This window comes from Mytilus edulis, chromosome 1 (genome assembly GCF_963676685.1).
Source record: "Mytilus edulis chromosome 1, xbMytEdul2.2, whole genome shotgun sequence".
Classification (NCBI taxonomy): Eukaryota; Metazoa; Mollusca; class Bivalvia; order Mytilida; family Mytilidae; genus Mytilus; species Mytilus edulis.
Window position 1 is genome coordinate 38,227,401 of NC_092344.1, and position 17,147 is coordinate 38,244,547.

General features: G+C 30.7%; 1 protein-coding gene across 1 annotated transcript; it reads left to right on the top strand.

Annotated features, from left to right (window-relative positions):
- Positions 1–3,552: 3,552 nt before the first annotated feature.
- Positions 3,553–15,570, top strand: LOC139519412 (tryptophan 2,3-dioxygenase-like). Its single transcript, XM_071311486.1, has 13 exons — positions 3,553–3,762; positions 3,933–4,027; positions 7,238–7,328; positions 7,920–7,990; positions 9,056–9,121; positions 9,840–9,901; positions 10,277–10,352; positions 10,697–10,810; positions 11,754–11,834; positions 11,988–12,027; positions 12,293–12,445; positions 13,620–13,710; positions 15,418–15,570. Exons 2-13 carry the CDS (start codon positions 3,935–3,937, stop codon positions 15,494–15,496), a joined length of 1,017 nt encoding a protein of 338 aa, XP_071167587.1. The 5' UTR covers positions 3,553–3,762; positions 3,933–3,934; the 3' UTR covers positions 15,497–15,570.
- Positions 15,571–17,147: the final 1,577 nt, after the last annotated feature.

The following is a 17,147-nucleotide window of genomic DNA, read 5'->3' on the forward strand; positions in this document are numbered from 1 at the left end:
AGCGTTGTGATAGTGTTCCTGTAGCTAAAATTCTTAAGAAAAACTTTCTCTTGTTTCTGAAGGGAAGTGAAAAATATAGTTCCACATTTAATTTGAAAAAAAATGTTGGTACCTGTAGGCTCTATATCATAAATTGATAAAAGTGGTTTTTTTAATAATACAAAACACATTATTCTTCAGGAACGTAAAAAAGCGGGTCCAAAATGAATTGCAACAATGGAATGCTGAATACTATCGCTTAAACAATCAGCAAGCGTAGTAAATGATAATTCTATTTTACTTTATATTGTACAATTTTTATTCGTGATATTTATGTAATTTTTATTTTATTTTTTGACTTCCCTAATTGGTTCTGTAATACGGACTTGCTAGAGAATCTCACAGAGTATCCATTTCCATACCAATGATTGCAAAGAAATAAACTGGAGTTAAGTAAAACTTGTTTAAAAATGTAGTTAATTGTTTGTTATTTATTAAATTGAAATTTATATAAAATGATTTAAAATAAACACAAGTGCCCGATTCCGCAACGTTTACGGATAGTCAGGACGTCCCGTAAATATTTTCTGGTATTTCCGGACATAATCCGCAACGTTTACGGATGCGAAATCTCCGCAGCTTTTGTAAATACGAAAATTCAAATTCCGCAACGTTAACGGATACTTTGTGAATAAGGTCCCAGGACAAATTATCTGTAATAAAACAATATACAGAACACGTCTCATTCGGCCGAAAGTTCCGCACTTTTTAGAATGTACTTCTAGTCCAAATTTTCACTAAGCTGTTGGTTATGACTCAAAAGAAAATATTCCTATCTACACGTGTGGATATAGTTATTCCAAAGGTGGTGAGAAATATAATTTCTGCCAGACTCATCAATACATATCTTGCATATTATGAGGATCAAACCTGTTTCCCAAACTGCAGATGTTTGGATTATAAGGGGAAAAAGTAGTTCAGTTGAACAATCTAATGGCATCCTTAAATCAACAATTAACGTTCGAAATTAAAGGACACTTAAATTTTGTTAAATATTTGTTTGTTTTGATATTGTGACACAGTGATGACTGCTGTACCCATATTTTTTTACCTATTATGTCTGTTTTCTTCACGCACGCATCGTTGTAAATATAATGGAATTTGATACGACTTTCATACAAGTGAGAGGTTTAGCGCTATAAAACCAGGCTCTACCATTTTCTACATTTGAAAATGCCTGTACCAAGCCAGGAATAGGACAGTTGTGGTCCATTCGTTTGATGTGTTTTATCAGCTGATTTTGCCATTTGATAAGGGACTGCCCTTTTGGACTTTTCCACAGAGTTCCGTATGTTTGTGATTTTACTTTTTTTTTAAAAGGCAATAACCAAGCATTGAACATTGCACAGTATACAGCTTCAGTGACCCTAAATCAGATGTCAATGTAGTGATTGAATTGCCCTGGCAGTCAAATGATTAGTTCTAGTAAATAAAAACAGTTTATCAAATTGTAGTTAAAAGAAATATTATATTTTAATGTAGTACTCAAATTGCCCTTGCATTCGATTGAAAAACATAATTATTTAACAAATGGGAAAATAATTTCATAAAAGGGTTCAATTATACTTTACGGGCTCATGTCATTCTTTCACTGACATACTTATGGTAATACAGGACACACATAATTGTTATGGTTGAATGCGACTGCCAGTAAGGAAACTCTACTTTTGAATTACTTTTATAATTGTGTCTACATAAAGTTCGTATAGCAGCTATGCAATTAACTAATAAGTAATCTTGGGGGAAATGCCAATATTAAAAAGATGTAGAATTGATTAATATTCGTAAAAGAGAGGCGTGGTGAATGCGTTTGTTGAGTGAAAATGAATGAAGAAGTTGAATGCAAATTTAATACTTATTTCAATCAATAAAACTTTATGAATGTGAAACCCTTTTTTTTTTGCATTTGTTTACAAACAAAATAAAACATTTTAATAACGTAATTGTTCATGACGAATATGATCTAATACAAATACTTAAATAAACCACCGACCATTGTACATAACAAGTTAATTTTAATATGCAATGCCGGAGATCTACAAACCGCAGGAGAGATATACAAGCAATTACTTCTTATTGTGCAAACAATAGATGTTATATACCACAGTATAATGATGGAATTGTTTGTGCAATACAGAAATATAAGCATAGTTTGAAGTCAACTTATTGAAAAGGTCGACGATCCTTTTAGACGAAAAACCCTTTACATTACTATTCTTCTCATCCAAAAAGCTAATATTTTTTTGGCAATACAGTAAAGATTTATATGATATGAGTACCTCTATACTAAACAAGGGCGTTACAATGTTATTTAGAAAATATTTCTGAAGAACTGCAACATGATTATGAAAGTAATTATGAAGTTTTGTGTTAAACCGCCGAGTAGAAGTCAAAACATGTTTTAGCTTATAAGCAAAAACGTTCATTCTTTTCATATATTTTAGTTTGAATATAACATTTCATGACCGTTTATTGTAAAAAAAAAATAAGACATAACAAAAGCATTTTTGAATTTGAATTTATAACTCCCAATAGATTGGTTTAATTGTGAATGATAAACTATACGCATGCAATAATGGCGTGATTTTTTTCAAACCTTTTCCAGAATTGTTTGTAGTCTATAACACATTATAACAGTGATGTCATTCCAACCTAAAGTTTTGACTGCAATATAGAAATATGACAATTCCCTGGACTTTTTTTTTGTTCCGAATGTTAATCTCTCCATTTGAATGTTGATGCGCAAAAACACAACCACGTCCTGTTGGAATGACTGGTGAAGATTGGGACCGGATGTCACCTGTTGCAACGCAAATGTTCTGCCAAATCGGAAATCCCGTTCTCAATCATGTACAACATACATGTACCTTACACTTACTACTATTAATAATTTAAATTTTATCTAATCGTAAATAAGCAAGAAATATTTTTCACCGAAGATTAACCAAGCCAAGTCAATTTATTCAACCAGTAACGTAACTACTTGTCTATATTTTTTACCTTTACAACAAAATAATTATTTATTAAATATGCCTTTCTGCGATATACCTGTAATATTTTGCACTTCGTTTGCGAAAAGCAACTCTTGAACAGTCAATACCTTAATCTGTAAATAAATACTGGATTGTTCAAGAAAAATAAAACCAGTATTGACGAATATTCAGAGACGCTTCCAATTGTATTCCTCTTACATGTAACCATGTTTTATGTTTATGAAAACAACTGTCATAGTTCTGCCATGCTACAGCGGTAAACTACGGTTGCCTTTATTTGCTACATTCATCACTTTATGAAGAAAAATTACTACAAAGCAAATTATTAAGCTATCTTTGATTGATAATGTGAAATATCAAAACGGAATTTAATACGGCTTAAAAGTTAAAACATTCTAGGCGTGACATATGACTACAATTTATCGATTAAGAATTAATTCATCTTCAACAATTTTTATCACGTGCGCAATCAGAAACTAATTAAAATCCTTTACTGACTATGATATTCATATATATCCAATGAAATTCACGAGTTGCGGAAAACGGTTGGCCTGATGACTAGCCAAAAACAATTATGAATGGACAATTTAAAATTGGCGAATGACAAACCTCAGACTTATCACATACTGAAAAAAGTAATATATAAACATACATATTATATTAACTGCATTCAGCACTGTCATCTCTTTAATTTTACATCAATATTTTCGAAAAATTAGTGACTGCATAGGTAAGTAAATTGGTTATGACCTAAAACACCAAATGAATTGTTCCTTCTTTAGCCAAAAGAGAATATTCAACATGATATTCAGAATGAAAATATAATATTTGAAGTTTGATGATTATACCAATTATCATATATAGGCATATATTTTTAAGTAATATATATTTCCTTTACAGGAATGGAAGGAAAATCAAGAACGTCTGCCTCTGGAAAAGTTAATGGTGGAACTACTGAACTGGAAAAGGCAAAGTCATATGAGAGTTATTTTCAAGTAAGTCTGATTATTGAATCGTGATGCACAAAAAAAAATAATTCTCACTTTTACCTAGAATTTGGTTATTTCCTCAGACATGTCACAGCAAATTAATATTCTTACTTGGACATTTTATGAATCTCAGGAAAAGTCACAATTAAAATTTTGTTTTTGAATTGATTGTGGTCATAATAGTGCAACGGTATGGCGTTAATTGTGTTAATTTTCGAGTATACATGTGTTGCATGTCCAATAACTAACCAATGAAAAGAAATTAACAGTGAATAGATCTACCATTACTTTTTATATACATAACATTTTTATAATAGGAAAATCATAATATTCAACCTAGCGATCTAATAAATCGAAATGGTTTAAAACGATTAAGTCTGTATTTTTCTATTTTTTTTATTCATCAAGCGGATTTTTTTCAGCAAAGGAACGCATGTGCTCAGTGTAAATGATATATTACACGTGAAGACGAAAAACGAAATTGTGTTATTTCTCACTATCAAAATTTCATTTTCCTTTAAAACTATTTTCAAATATGTAAATGAGGTCTTTGAATAAAACAATCAGTTAAGAAGTTGCCTTGTCATTTTCTGGGATTTTTGTCAGATTTTCGGAATCCTCTGTTTTTATCCTTTTGAATGCCTTACAATGCCCCTTGGCCCCCATTTTTCTTTTTATAAATCTTTTACATGCATAATGATAAGCCATCTGTAAAAGTCTTATAAAATTTTAATTATTTTTTAACAATTTTTGAGAACTTAAACTTGTTAATGATAAAGCTATGAAAAATCAAGCGAGAATATTTTCCCGCAAAATTTCAATGGCATATATCTGGAAAATAAGCACATTGCCCTAAATATTTTTTTTTTTGCTTTTTTGATTCATATATATTAATCCCCTATCAATATACACATGTGCTTTGAAAAGTTAATCACTTTGAAACTGAGAAGCGAACTCCCTTAAGTTCAACATTAAAGTACTTACTTTAACTCTAGATATAACAAATAAAAACAAATGGAAAAGTAAATAAGTGGTGCACACCTTTGCTTTTTATAAATGAAGTTATTAGAATAATCTCTGTCTTCTAAATTTGGTTTGAAATATGCACTGACACATATAATTATAACAGAAAATAATGGCAACAGTAGTTTACCGATGTTCTAATCTCGCAAACTGATTTGGAAGAGACATGAAAGTGATTACAAGAAAAAAACCGAGACGGGGTGCAAGGCATAACTGGACATGCGAGTTCAAATTCAGTCAAAATGTTACAATCATTAACATTATAATTAGACGACAATACTAAAATTTTAAATCACGAAAACATGTCGGCTACCAGTTAAAACTCCGTCATATCATATCGGTCAATCAAATCTTGATGGTGAAAGCTAAACTTATAGTCGGTTGACTTATTTCTTTTTCCAAAATTTGTTTCAGCTGTTTAGATGCAAGAGAAAACATTGAATGTACCTACTAACACATGTACTCAGTGGAAATAGTTCTGATAGGTATTCAAGCTTTCCTCACGTTTTCATAACCAAGGTTGATTTTGATAAACTATTTATTTGGTTATTCATTGTAACTGACAAATATATTAAATGGGTACATGTATGCTAAACAACAAATTAGGAATACGCTATAAGTTTGGGTATCTTTACAAAAGAATGGACCATGTCTTGCATTAAAAATGTACATTACTTCACCAAACATATCGTTTTCTTGTTATTTTAGTGCAATTACCTATATTTCATCTTAACATATGTTTAAAATATTCTTTCAATCAATATAAAAAAATCATCTAAGTTCTCTTGAATCAATGCCGACTACTATCTTGGCATAAACACACTATCACTATTTCTGAGATGATTTTTTGTTTGTTTGTTATTCTATCTTTTTTAAATTTGAATATTCCTTAAAGTTCAGTATTTTTGATATTTACTCTTTTAATTAAATATTCCCTCTTAGCAAGCGTACTTATTTAGACTAAAACCATACTACGAAATAAATCTACAAATAAATATATGTTAGAACTACAAACGTACATTATATTGCCTTTAATGAAGTTCTTTTGGATTTTGTAAAGAAAACAATATATATCAAAGCAAAAAATAATTTGTTTAATTCAGTTCTGAATCATTCGAGCAAAAGCATTCAAACATTTTAGCAATTGTAAATATTTATTTTACCAATTGTATAATGGACTTATATGTAAAACGTCAGTAGTTAAAACACTCTTTTAAAGGTTCAAATGAAGAAAATGTAAATGGAGAACTGGGCGTATGAAATTGATTCAGTGTTGATGTCATATTTTGAGTACCACACAAAACAAACATTTGTTTCAATTATAAATGAAAAAAAATGATTAATAATTCTGTCCTATTAACAAAAGTCAAATTCCAAAGTGAATGCGTCGTGAAATGCTGTATTATGCATATTGAAGGTTAACTAATGATGTAAATGTTTGTATATAGAGGCAGTTCTTTATCGATATTTATATACCAATAATATTAAAAACCCATTTGATTAAATATTGTTTACTCCTCCCTGTAAACCGTGGATTACTTTATTATGTAATAAGATATTTGTATATGTTAAGAATTATATTACAGTCATTATAAATAAAAATATAATGAAGGACAGACTCAAGAGCCAAAAGATTTTCTTTTAATTTCCTATTAAAAATGTACCCATCAGCCAGGGTGACGCGTGGTTTATTTGAGTCAGCATTTTCATACACCAGGTCGAGATCAATTGCGACCCAGGTTCAGGTCACGTAGGCAACAGTAGATTAAAATAGAAGAATAATTCACATTTCATGGTAGTTAGTCAGCAAGTTAATGTTTTAATATAGTCTTGCTCAATTTGATGAGAATTCTTTTTTTCATTTTTCAACAGAATGTTATGAAAAGGAGTTCGGTACGTTGATGTGGTATATTTTCCGCAACTCTTGTGCTATCAAACCCTGTTTTAACTTTGAACCTTAATGTGTCTTTGAATTAGTTATGCTAATTAGTTATGCTATGTTTATTTTCCCCATCTTTTAACCTGGTGATGGACTTTCATTTTATGAAGTTATAATTTTTTAATTCCTAAAAATCTGCAGTTTTGAATTTAACCATGTCTGGTGGTCTATTTTTGGGCTATTTGTTCCATTGGAGGATTTTCTCTCTTTCATGGTTATAATTATAATTAGCTCAATCATATTTTTTTCTGTAGCTAGAGAAAGTTTTAGGAGGTGTGAGACTCTTGAGTGTAGCTAACAAAGATCCTGTTCATGATGAACATCTATTTATTGTCATTCATCAAGGTATTTATTAATCTTTAAAAGAAATCATACTTATTGAATATTTGAGAGAAATATAAAGGATAATGATGTAACAACGAAGCATAACGTTGTTTAGAACAAACTAAAAGTCGGTCTGAAAAGGCAAGCAGTTTTACCCTTTTATTTCGAAAATTAAAAAAAGAATTGTGAATGCATTGAATGACCACTTTCGAAGTTCACACGAAAAGAGTTTGATCGAAATCCAAATTTTAATTTGAAGTAATGTCTTACAAGGGGCGATATAGTTTCATAATAGAAATATGTCTATACACTATAACATACTCTTAATCGTCGATATCATATAATGGTTGTAAATATAGGAAACGGTTATTTTAACAAAATGTATCAACGCAATAATCTTCACTTAAAAGAAAACATGACAACTAATGAAACTGGTCAGACTCTAAAAATTACAAATTGTTGTACAACCTCAGACACTGAAATCTAGATACGAAACTGTGTAGGTAATTAACGATCGACGAACCATTAAATACTCCGATTGAGTAAAATTTTGTTGTATAAGGGGAAGTTGTCCTTACCACTTTGCTATCTAATTGTATTGTCTATTTTAAGCATATGAATTATGGTTTAAACAGATGTTATATGACATGGGATCTATAATTGAAATTTTTGACGGTAAACCGGTAAGTGAAATCTATTTACCAGAAATACATATATCAAAATCTATCATGTTATGTCTTCCTTTTATATTAAAAAGTAAAATAACAAAATAACGAACGCCGAGGAAAAATAAAAAGACCAAATTAAAAGCTCGAACACATCAAACGAATGGATGACAACTGTCATATTCCTGATTTGGTACAGGCATTTTCTTGTGTAAAAATGGTGGATTAAACCTGGTTTTACATTTACAGCTAACTAAATAGTTATCAAAGATACCAGGAGTCGATTTCACAAAAACAAAAATACGATAAAGATTTATCGTTAGTATACTGATTTGTTCATGACTTAAGGTGTCAGACCACCAATTAAAAATCCCTATCTGTTCAACCAAATTTTGCAATTTTCACAGCTTTCTAAATATTTTACCTGAAGTTTAACTTCATAGAAACCAGGTATATCCTTAATTGTACATGTATCAGCTTTCTACATGCCAATTTTCACTATACCTTTAAAGCCTTCTAACAAAATAACTGACCTTCAAACAAAAGTGCTCCAAAACAAAAACCTGGTTTTCTAGAAATCTAAAATTAGTATACTATGGAGCGCATTAATCCTCAATTTTTAAAGCAAACTCATAGACAAGTAAATTTTGGCTCAAAATGATCTAGATATATTTCTCTTTCACCAAAAGTTTCATTTCTGCAAATTTGTTGGTTAGTTTAAGTAAACAGGGACATCAAAAGCACTATTTTGTGTCAGAGTAGCGCTACTATTACATACATTCTAAATTGGAGGGAGTAATTGGTGGTCTGACACCGACCAATCTTTTTTTGTGAAATCGACTCCTGGATTATAATTAAATACGCCAGACGCGCTTTTCGTCTACATAAGACTCATCTCATTTGTATAACAGTCGCATATATTTTGTAATAAAAGCGTATTCCAAAACATTAAAAAACAAAATAGAATATCGGTCATCGCTTTATTACAAAAAAATAATTATGTTTTACCTAAAAACAAAACCGCTTTCAAAATGAAAATAACAAACTTTAGGTTTTTGTTTAAAGGGGATTTCTTTTTTTCAGGGACGTGAAGAAAAGCACATGTTGACCTTAACTCATAGGTTGGAAAGAATTGTTCTTATATGGAAGGTTGTCATATCTAATTAATTATTGTAGATTTTCTTCACAGAAATGATTTGTTGTTTAATTTTGTCAATGGTTTTTAATATTGATTTGTTCTGCAATATTATAAAAAGTCCACATTCGAAACAAATAATTTGAAGCATCCTGTCTTTCATTAGCTTGCTAAGCAATTGATTCTCCCTTTGATTGTACAAATAGTAAGGGCTGATTTGTAATATTTTGATAGTGATACACAAAAACCAGTGGACAAACATTCAAAAAGTAGACACTACTGAAGACGGCATCTCTAAAACCAGGAAGTGTAGATTGTCTGACTTAAATAAATTAAACCTTTCATGATGGATTTTGTCATTATTTTACGTCGCAACAGTATATCTCAATATAAAATAATCTCAATACAAAATAAAACTCGCACAGTTCAACAACCAACGGGATGATCTCGAACTAACGGCACATAATTTCGAGCGCAGGATTAAAATGTCCTCACTTCTAAAGGAGTGCAGCAGTATCTCTGCTCCTGACTTCTGATTTGTTAAAAAGAGAAAACAGATCTTCAAACAGTTCATAAAGTCTGGTGAAATCCAAGTAGTAACAAATATTCTTTAAATGTGAGAAAACTGACAAATGATAAAATGATCCTTAATAAATCTGTTTTGCTATCTAAACCTGAATTGTGATTATCATTACTTGTGGTGTTGTAACGGCAAACATTTTTATTTCTTAGTTGATGATCGATCAGTTATTCATCCTTGAGACCATTTTACCATCGAATTTCTTAGAAATAAGGTACTTTTATTAATGTGTATGCTTTTGATTTAAATACATAATCTTATTAAATGATATGTTAAATATTTTATGTCCTCCACACGTCTAAAATCTGCCAAATGAAAGACCAGAAAAAATGTGCCGATCACGACTTTACACTGATACGTATTTCTACATGGGACTAGAGAAGTTGATTTTATTTAGACACGACATCAATATAAAACATCGTCATAATTTTTATTATGAGTATGATATATACTCGTTTTTGAACGGTAAATTTGAACTCCATCTATAAAGAACTAATATACTATGTTATCTTTCATTTAGAAAATCGATATTCTGGTCGATTTTGTCAAAATGATTTATAAAAAATATTGAGATTGAATTTATTTTCAGACATCTCCTTCAAACTGCATCTGGATTTCAAAGCTTCCAGTTTCGACTGCTTGAAAATAAATTTGGAATTCGTGAGGTATGTTAATTAAAAAAAGGTTGACGCATTTTTGCTTTTTTATCGAGTTTTAATTTTAAGCTAGCAGAAAATGCGACCCTTGTACCGCTTTTTATAAGTGCCTTACTATTTTTTAAATTTGTTTGTACGATTGAAATTAAAGCCTTAACACATGCATCTGTTTTTGAGCAGGAATCTAATTTAAGAAACAGTATGTTATTGATAAAAATCAACACTTTATCATACAATAAAATAAAGGTATGCAAGGTTATTGTGGACAGTTATGCACGGAAAACAAATTGAAATTATTTTTATAATGAAATAACTTTCTGGTTAAAAAAACTATGTTATATTTTGATTATCAGGAAGACAGAGTTAAACATGGCAGCAAAAATTATATTGACATGCTGGAAAAAGAGAGTGCAAAAGAAGCACTGAGACAATCAGCCAAAGATAAAACATTGTTCAGCGTTGTACAGGTTTGGCAATTTAAAAAAAATTACATTTGATTATTTTTTTAATTTTTATGAAATTAAATACTGAGTGAAAACAAAACAGTAAAACGTATATCAAAAGATTAACAAAAAACTTTTAAATGAATATTTCTGACTTTTTAGAAAGGTAATTAGTTTTGATTATCAAAAAATAGATACTTGCTGTAAATATGATGTAAGTACTCTTAATTATCAAACATACAATACAGTACGATTGATACGAGTTTTGTTTTCATGAGACACGCTAGTGGCGCTTAAACACTTTAAGACCAAATCATGTATGTAATCACAAAAATACTAAACTCCGAGGAAAATTAAACGTAAAGTCACTACTCCAATTACAGAATCAAAATCTCAAACACACAAACGATTGGATAACAACTGTCATACTCTTGAAATTGTGTAAAGTATATTAATGCAATTCAAATGTGTTTGCTTATCTATTCATCCCTCTTAGTTTTACACACATAAGGGATGTTTGCAACGTAATATTTAGTCAAACAAGTTCTAAAATTATATTGCACATTTATCTTTTCCCTGGGTTTCTTTAATATATTTTTTTGGTGCTTACTAAGTCACAAATATTAAATGCTATATGTGTCAGTAAAATGAAAACGGTTTTCCTAACTTATTGCAAATATTTATTTAGATTTTCCTGTAGTCTCGACCGAAAAGTCCCGTCAGTATAATTACTATAAATGGCTACTTGCATTGACATATAATATTATCATACCACCACTCTAAGGGATATATTGCAACCCTACCCCACTCTAATGGCTATATTACAATCCTACAGTCATTTATTCAATTCTCGTTTTTCGTCACACTTTTGATTGACTTTGACTAACTAATCAATATTATTTCCATTTGTTTTCGAGACGAAAGCAATCGCTTTGATTGATTTATTTAGCCTTTATATTTTTTTCAGGCATGGCTTGAAACTATCGATGATATTGATCCAGACTTCTGGCAACGGTATGTGAAAGCTGCTGAAAAAAGTGCTGACAAAGTAAGTTTTTCTCATTAGCAGTAGGACATAACATTTATTTAGTTCCGAATCAAATAAACAATTAACACACTAACTGGCGTTAAGCAGTATTGTACCTAACCGTTTATCCAATATATTTATTTATTCATGTTAATAAGATGTTTTTAATTGTAGGCATCATTTCAAGGTGTTGTAGACAAAGCCACATATGAAAGTAAGATTTAATTAGAGTAAAAAACAAATAGACTTGTTTTATCAATGGTTTATTGCATAAGACATAACTGTAAATAAGTTCCATAAAGTTAAATGAATTTTTGAAGCACTTCAAAAGGGTTCTTCTGAATAATGGTCTTTTACAATAAAACAAAATTACATTTGTAGAAATAAAAAAATAAAGCACTGGATTCTTTAGTACTTGAATACTAGTATATGATTAGTTCCAAATTGATTTAAGCATTTGTGACAAATATGTTTTAAAGGTGATCATAAGAAAGGTATAAGACGACTCAGTCATAAAGCATTCAAAGGTGCACTAAAGATTACTCTTATGAGAGATGAACCTGGTTACTGTTTGCCGTATAAAGTCCTCACCCTTCTTACTGATGTAGATGGTTTGATCATGAAGTGGAGATGTAAGTTTGAATTTTTTTTATTATCTGAACATCTTTTAAAAGACTGAAAATAATTTATTTAGTTACCTCCAGTCTTTCAGTTAATTTCTGACTAGTTATAACTATGATTGGTATTTGTTCCAGGGAAAAGTATACCATACATATTCAGAATAAAACAACAAGGATTTCTAGTAGTCAGACTATCAAACGAAGAACAAAAGTTAAGACTACTGATTGTAAAACAGGTCATTTTGGCTTGTAGTTTTTACATAACCATTTCAACCAGACGGGGCTATATACGTAATAATTCTATATGCTCAGAAGCCAAACTGTAACACAAGTTTTACTGTCGATTGGATAACTGCACATATAATGTAGTACTATTCATCAAAGTATGGACATTCTGATTCCTACTAATACACATCCAGTCCATATCGAAATTCCTATATCTACCAGATAAACACGAACAATTGTATGGTCATTTTATAAATTTTCTGTAACAAAACATTGAATTTTCGAAAAACGAAGGATTTTCTTACCCCAGGAATAGATGACCCTAGCCGTATTTGGCACAACTTTTTTTATTTTGATTTTAGGGTCCTCAATGCTCTTCAACTTTGTACTTGTTTTGGCTTTATACTTAATTTGATCTGAGCGTCACTGATGAGTCTTATGTAGACGGAACGCGCGTCTGACGTATTAAATTATAATCCTGGTACCTATTAGTACCATAATGATCTTCGATTGAACTACATTTCTTGTCAATTCCAGGATATTACTCAAAATTGCAGATTGTATGATTCCGAAATGTACTAGATATATTTATTCATTAGAAAACACAAGCTTCTGATTTGTTAACTTAGCCCATTACAATATACTTCAGTGGTCCCCTGTATGTAGTTGTAAAACATCACTGTCTTGTTTGCTTGACACTTATATTTCAATTCAATTGCATACAAGAATGTTAAGCTTTGTTCTTATAATGATTTATCTAGTTTCTACCACAGCCTACAAATATCCCAATTAATACAGAAGATTTTGAAATTTTGATTTGTACCGAATATGAATTCGTCAGATTCAGAATTCCGACTTCCAGTGCTAATAATTACTTTTTTACTTCTTTTTTTCTAAATGTGAACACTTTCATTTTAATGGCATTGCATCTATTAATCATCTTTTATTATTTTTACTAAAGACGATCACGTGTTAATGGTGCATAGAATGATAGGAAGCAAAACCGGAACTGGAGGATCATCAGGCATTCAGTATCTACAATCTACAGTCAGGTACTGGTCAAATATTACAAATTCACGTAAAAGATATTCGTTAGCTGGTGTAAATTTTTATTAAAAAAGGACATAGTCTTATGATTATTAAACAACAATTGTTGAGTGATAAAACAAGTATCAAAGCACAATTCATTTGTACTAAAAGATTGTTTGGTGTCGAACTTTGCTATTAAATGCTCCGAAATGACAATGTAAAAAAAAATCAAACGAGAGAGAGAACTTACACTTTGATTTGAGTACAAAACATTAACGAAAAACAAATAATATACATCAATAAATGTCAAACACTAATTTGCAAGTTCCTGACTTTAGACAGACACTTACAGAATGTGGCGGTTGCCGAGCCTTCCAATATCCTTAAGCACAGCAGTCCACACAGTGCTTCATCTTTATACCTGATCTAAAAGATTATTTTAAATTGATCGTAATTTATTTACTTAAGAAATAATTCCTTCATGTCATGCTCATTTTAACATGGGTAGGCATTATATTTGTCGATATTTTACACTGAGCGTTAGCGAGGTGTAAAATGTGGTCAAATATAATGCCTACCTATGTTAAAATGAGCATAGAGCATGACATGAAGGAATTATTTCGATTCTAATAGGACAAATACAGTATTTTTATAGGTCGAAGCGTACGAAAAATCCGTAAAAATGTTTAGCTGTTCCCGTTTCCTCCCCGAGGAGTCTGTACATTACATTTCATATTTCATAAGTTTAAAAAATACGAGCAGGGTAAATATATGTTGTTCGATATAACATAAATTATAAAAGTTTATGTAAGCTACTTAAATGTATATATTTTATAGGATAATGATGGAAATAACTTTAATATAAACAGTAAATTTGTGTGCATGTGTCAAACATATTTTGTGCTCATTAGGACACGGCTTTGTTTACAAAGCGTAATAAGGACGTCATATTATAATTGTTATTAGTACATAACAATACACATAGTATTACGTTAAATGAACAAGGATATGACAACGAAAATGTTTTATCGACAAATGGATCATATATCCGTTGATACACACATTTTAAATACTTTATTTTTAACATTATATTTTTATAATTCTAATTAACCAAAAAAATCAATCATTGTATCATCTGAAATTGTTTTGTAAATAAGGTAAAATTTTGTTAATTGGCCTACATATTGAAGTCAATATTATATAAATAACACATAGCAGGGAGGGTGATAGAGTAGATTGGTACCCCGAGAAAACATTGTAAATCGCGGCGAAGCCAAGGTTTACAATGCTTTTTCGAGGGGTACCAATCTACTCTATCACCCTCTCAGCTATGTGTTATTTAATTTATTATACTGAATGTTTAATCATTATTGTCTTTTACAGATACATTTTATTTTAAAGTATTTTCTAGGAACGTCACGTAAATAACAACGTTACGGGTATAAAAAATCAACAGAAGGGAATCAAGATGGTTTTTTTATTTTGCAGTCAAATAATAGAATATGAGCTAAAATGTAGAACTTTATCATTGTCTTTAATAACGTGATGTAAATTCAATTCATTGTCCTTTTAATTATCGATTTTTGATTGGTCTAGACGAGAGGGTAACATTAAAAAAAATTGTCACCCTCTCAGCCATGTGATTGAGTAAATTAACACCCTCGTATCAGCCAATCAAAATATGGCATTTTAACGTGAAGTATAATAATACGACATATTTTTATTTTCAGCGACAAGTACAGAGTATTCATCGATTTTTTCAACGTGTCAACTTTTCTAATTCCACGAAAGAATTTAGAAGCTGTATAAAATACTGACAAATCTTGAGATTATATTTTTGTTTTTTTATGAAAACGTCTTACAATAACTTTACTAATCTATAATAATTAAATCTTTTATTTAGAATAAATGTAATTTTTGGTAGATTTGTTATATCATACTACTATCTTTAATATTCTATTGTAGTTCTTTTCTTTCTTTTAATAATATGAATACAAATAAAGAGTTTACAATTATTGTTGTTGTAATTAAAAGGAAATGTCATCTGTCGCGGAACTGAGGAACTTCAAAATTTAATCATAAAAAAAACAAATCTACTGCAATCTGATTGAAATAATGATCATTTGTCTTAAATTCGTTAACAAGGACCCGACAATGTGTCCTGCTTTTGCCCTAATCAATGCAGCTTAAAATAAGGAGACCGATAAGGATGTATAGATACGCGGCCACGTCCGGCTAAAATTGAATAACTAAATTCGATGCATACGGTCTACCTAGAAGAATCTTACATATATATAAAATGTTAAACCTTTGATGTACACGATGTGTGGATTTTATTGGAGGTTGACCATATGCTTGTACCTCAGAGTACACACATGAAAGTCTATCAGGAAAATAAATCTATAGTCGCCGTCACGTAAAATTGGCACCATGTTTTTTGTTAAAACATTTTTAAATATCAGCCGCGTTTACTCGAGATGATGTTTTTCTTTTAGCGAAAGTAAAATCCTGTCCAATTATCCACTACTGTCCTACCTTTTATTGTGTTTGCACTGTATAATCCTGACCTTCACATTTTTCAAGATTATTTACATTGTATAACCGCCATCTTGGTTTCTATGAGGGTCCCTTATTCCATAACATTCGTTACTCTCCGGTAATATCATTGTCATTGATGATACAATTTCCCGCGCTTTTTACGTAAAGATGACGAAAAGCTCCGAGAGACACACGAAAATGGAGAGCACGTGGAACTCCACGGCAACACTTCCGGTAATAACAATGTCAGATTCCACCATACAAATTAATCTTGGATTATGTGAAGGTTAGGATTATACAGTGCAAACACAATAAAAGGTAGGACAGTAGTTGATTTTTGGAATGATATTTGATTCCGCTAATTGAAAAACATAATCTTTAGTAAACGCGGTCGATATTTAAGAAAAATTTTGACAAAAAACATGGTGCCAATTTTACGTGACGGCGACTATATGATTTTATTATAGTACATCAACAGGGGTGGATAAGAATTATTTTGTTAAGATTTATTGTTGGTTGCTTACCGTGCAGAAGCAACTATTTCATGCATGTTCAACTAGAAAAAAATAATATTATAGAAGCCGTCTGGGATAAAGGTAAGGGGGAATTTCGAATGCAACTGGAAAATGAAATTGCACGGGACAGAAATATCGCCTTGCAACTGCAGGACTTCTACGAAGGATTCTGAACCTGCAGTGAGAGTCCCACGCTCTACATGAGGATTTAAATTTAACTTACGCATTCTGACTGAACTAGACTGTGTACTTGTACATCCAACACAGCCAAAGGAACGCCCCACTTTGACGAAGTTTTTATAGCCGTTTGGAAGAAGACCTGCGGTTACCTTAAATCTATTCATAGTCGCCCTTTGATTTCTTTTTTAAGATAGAGGTTAGCACGATTAACACTGCATTTCTCTTCA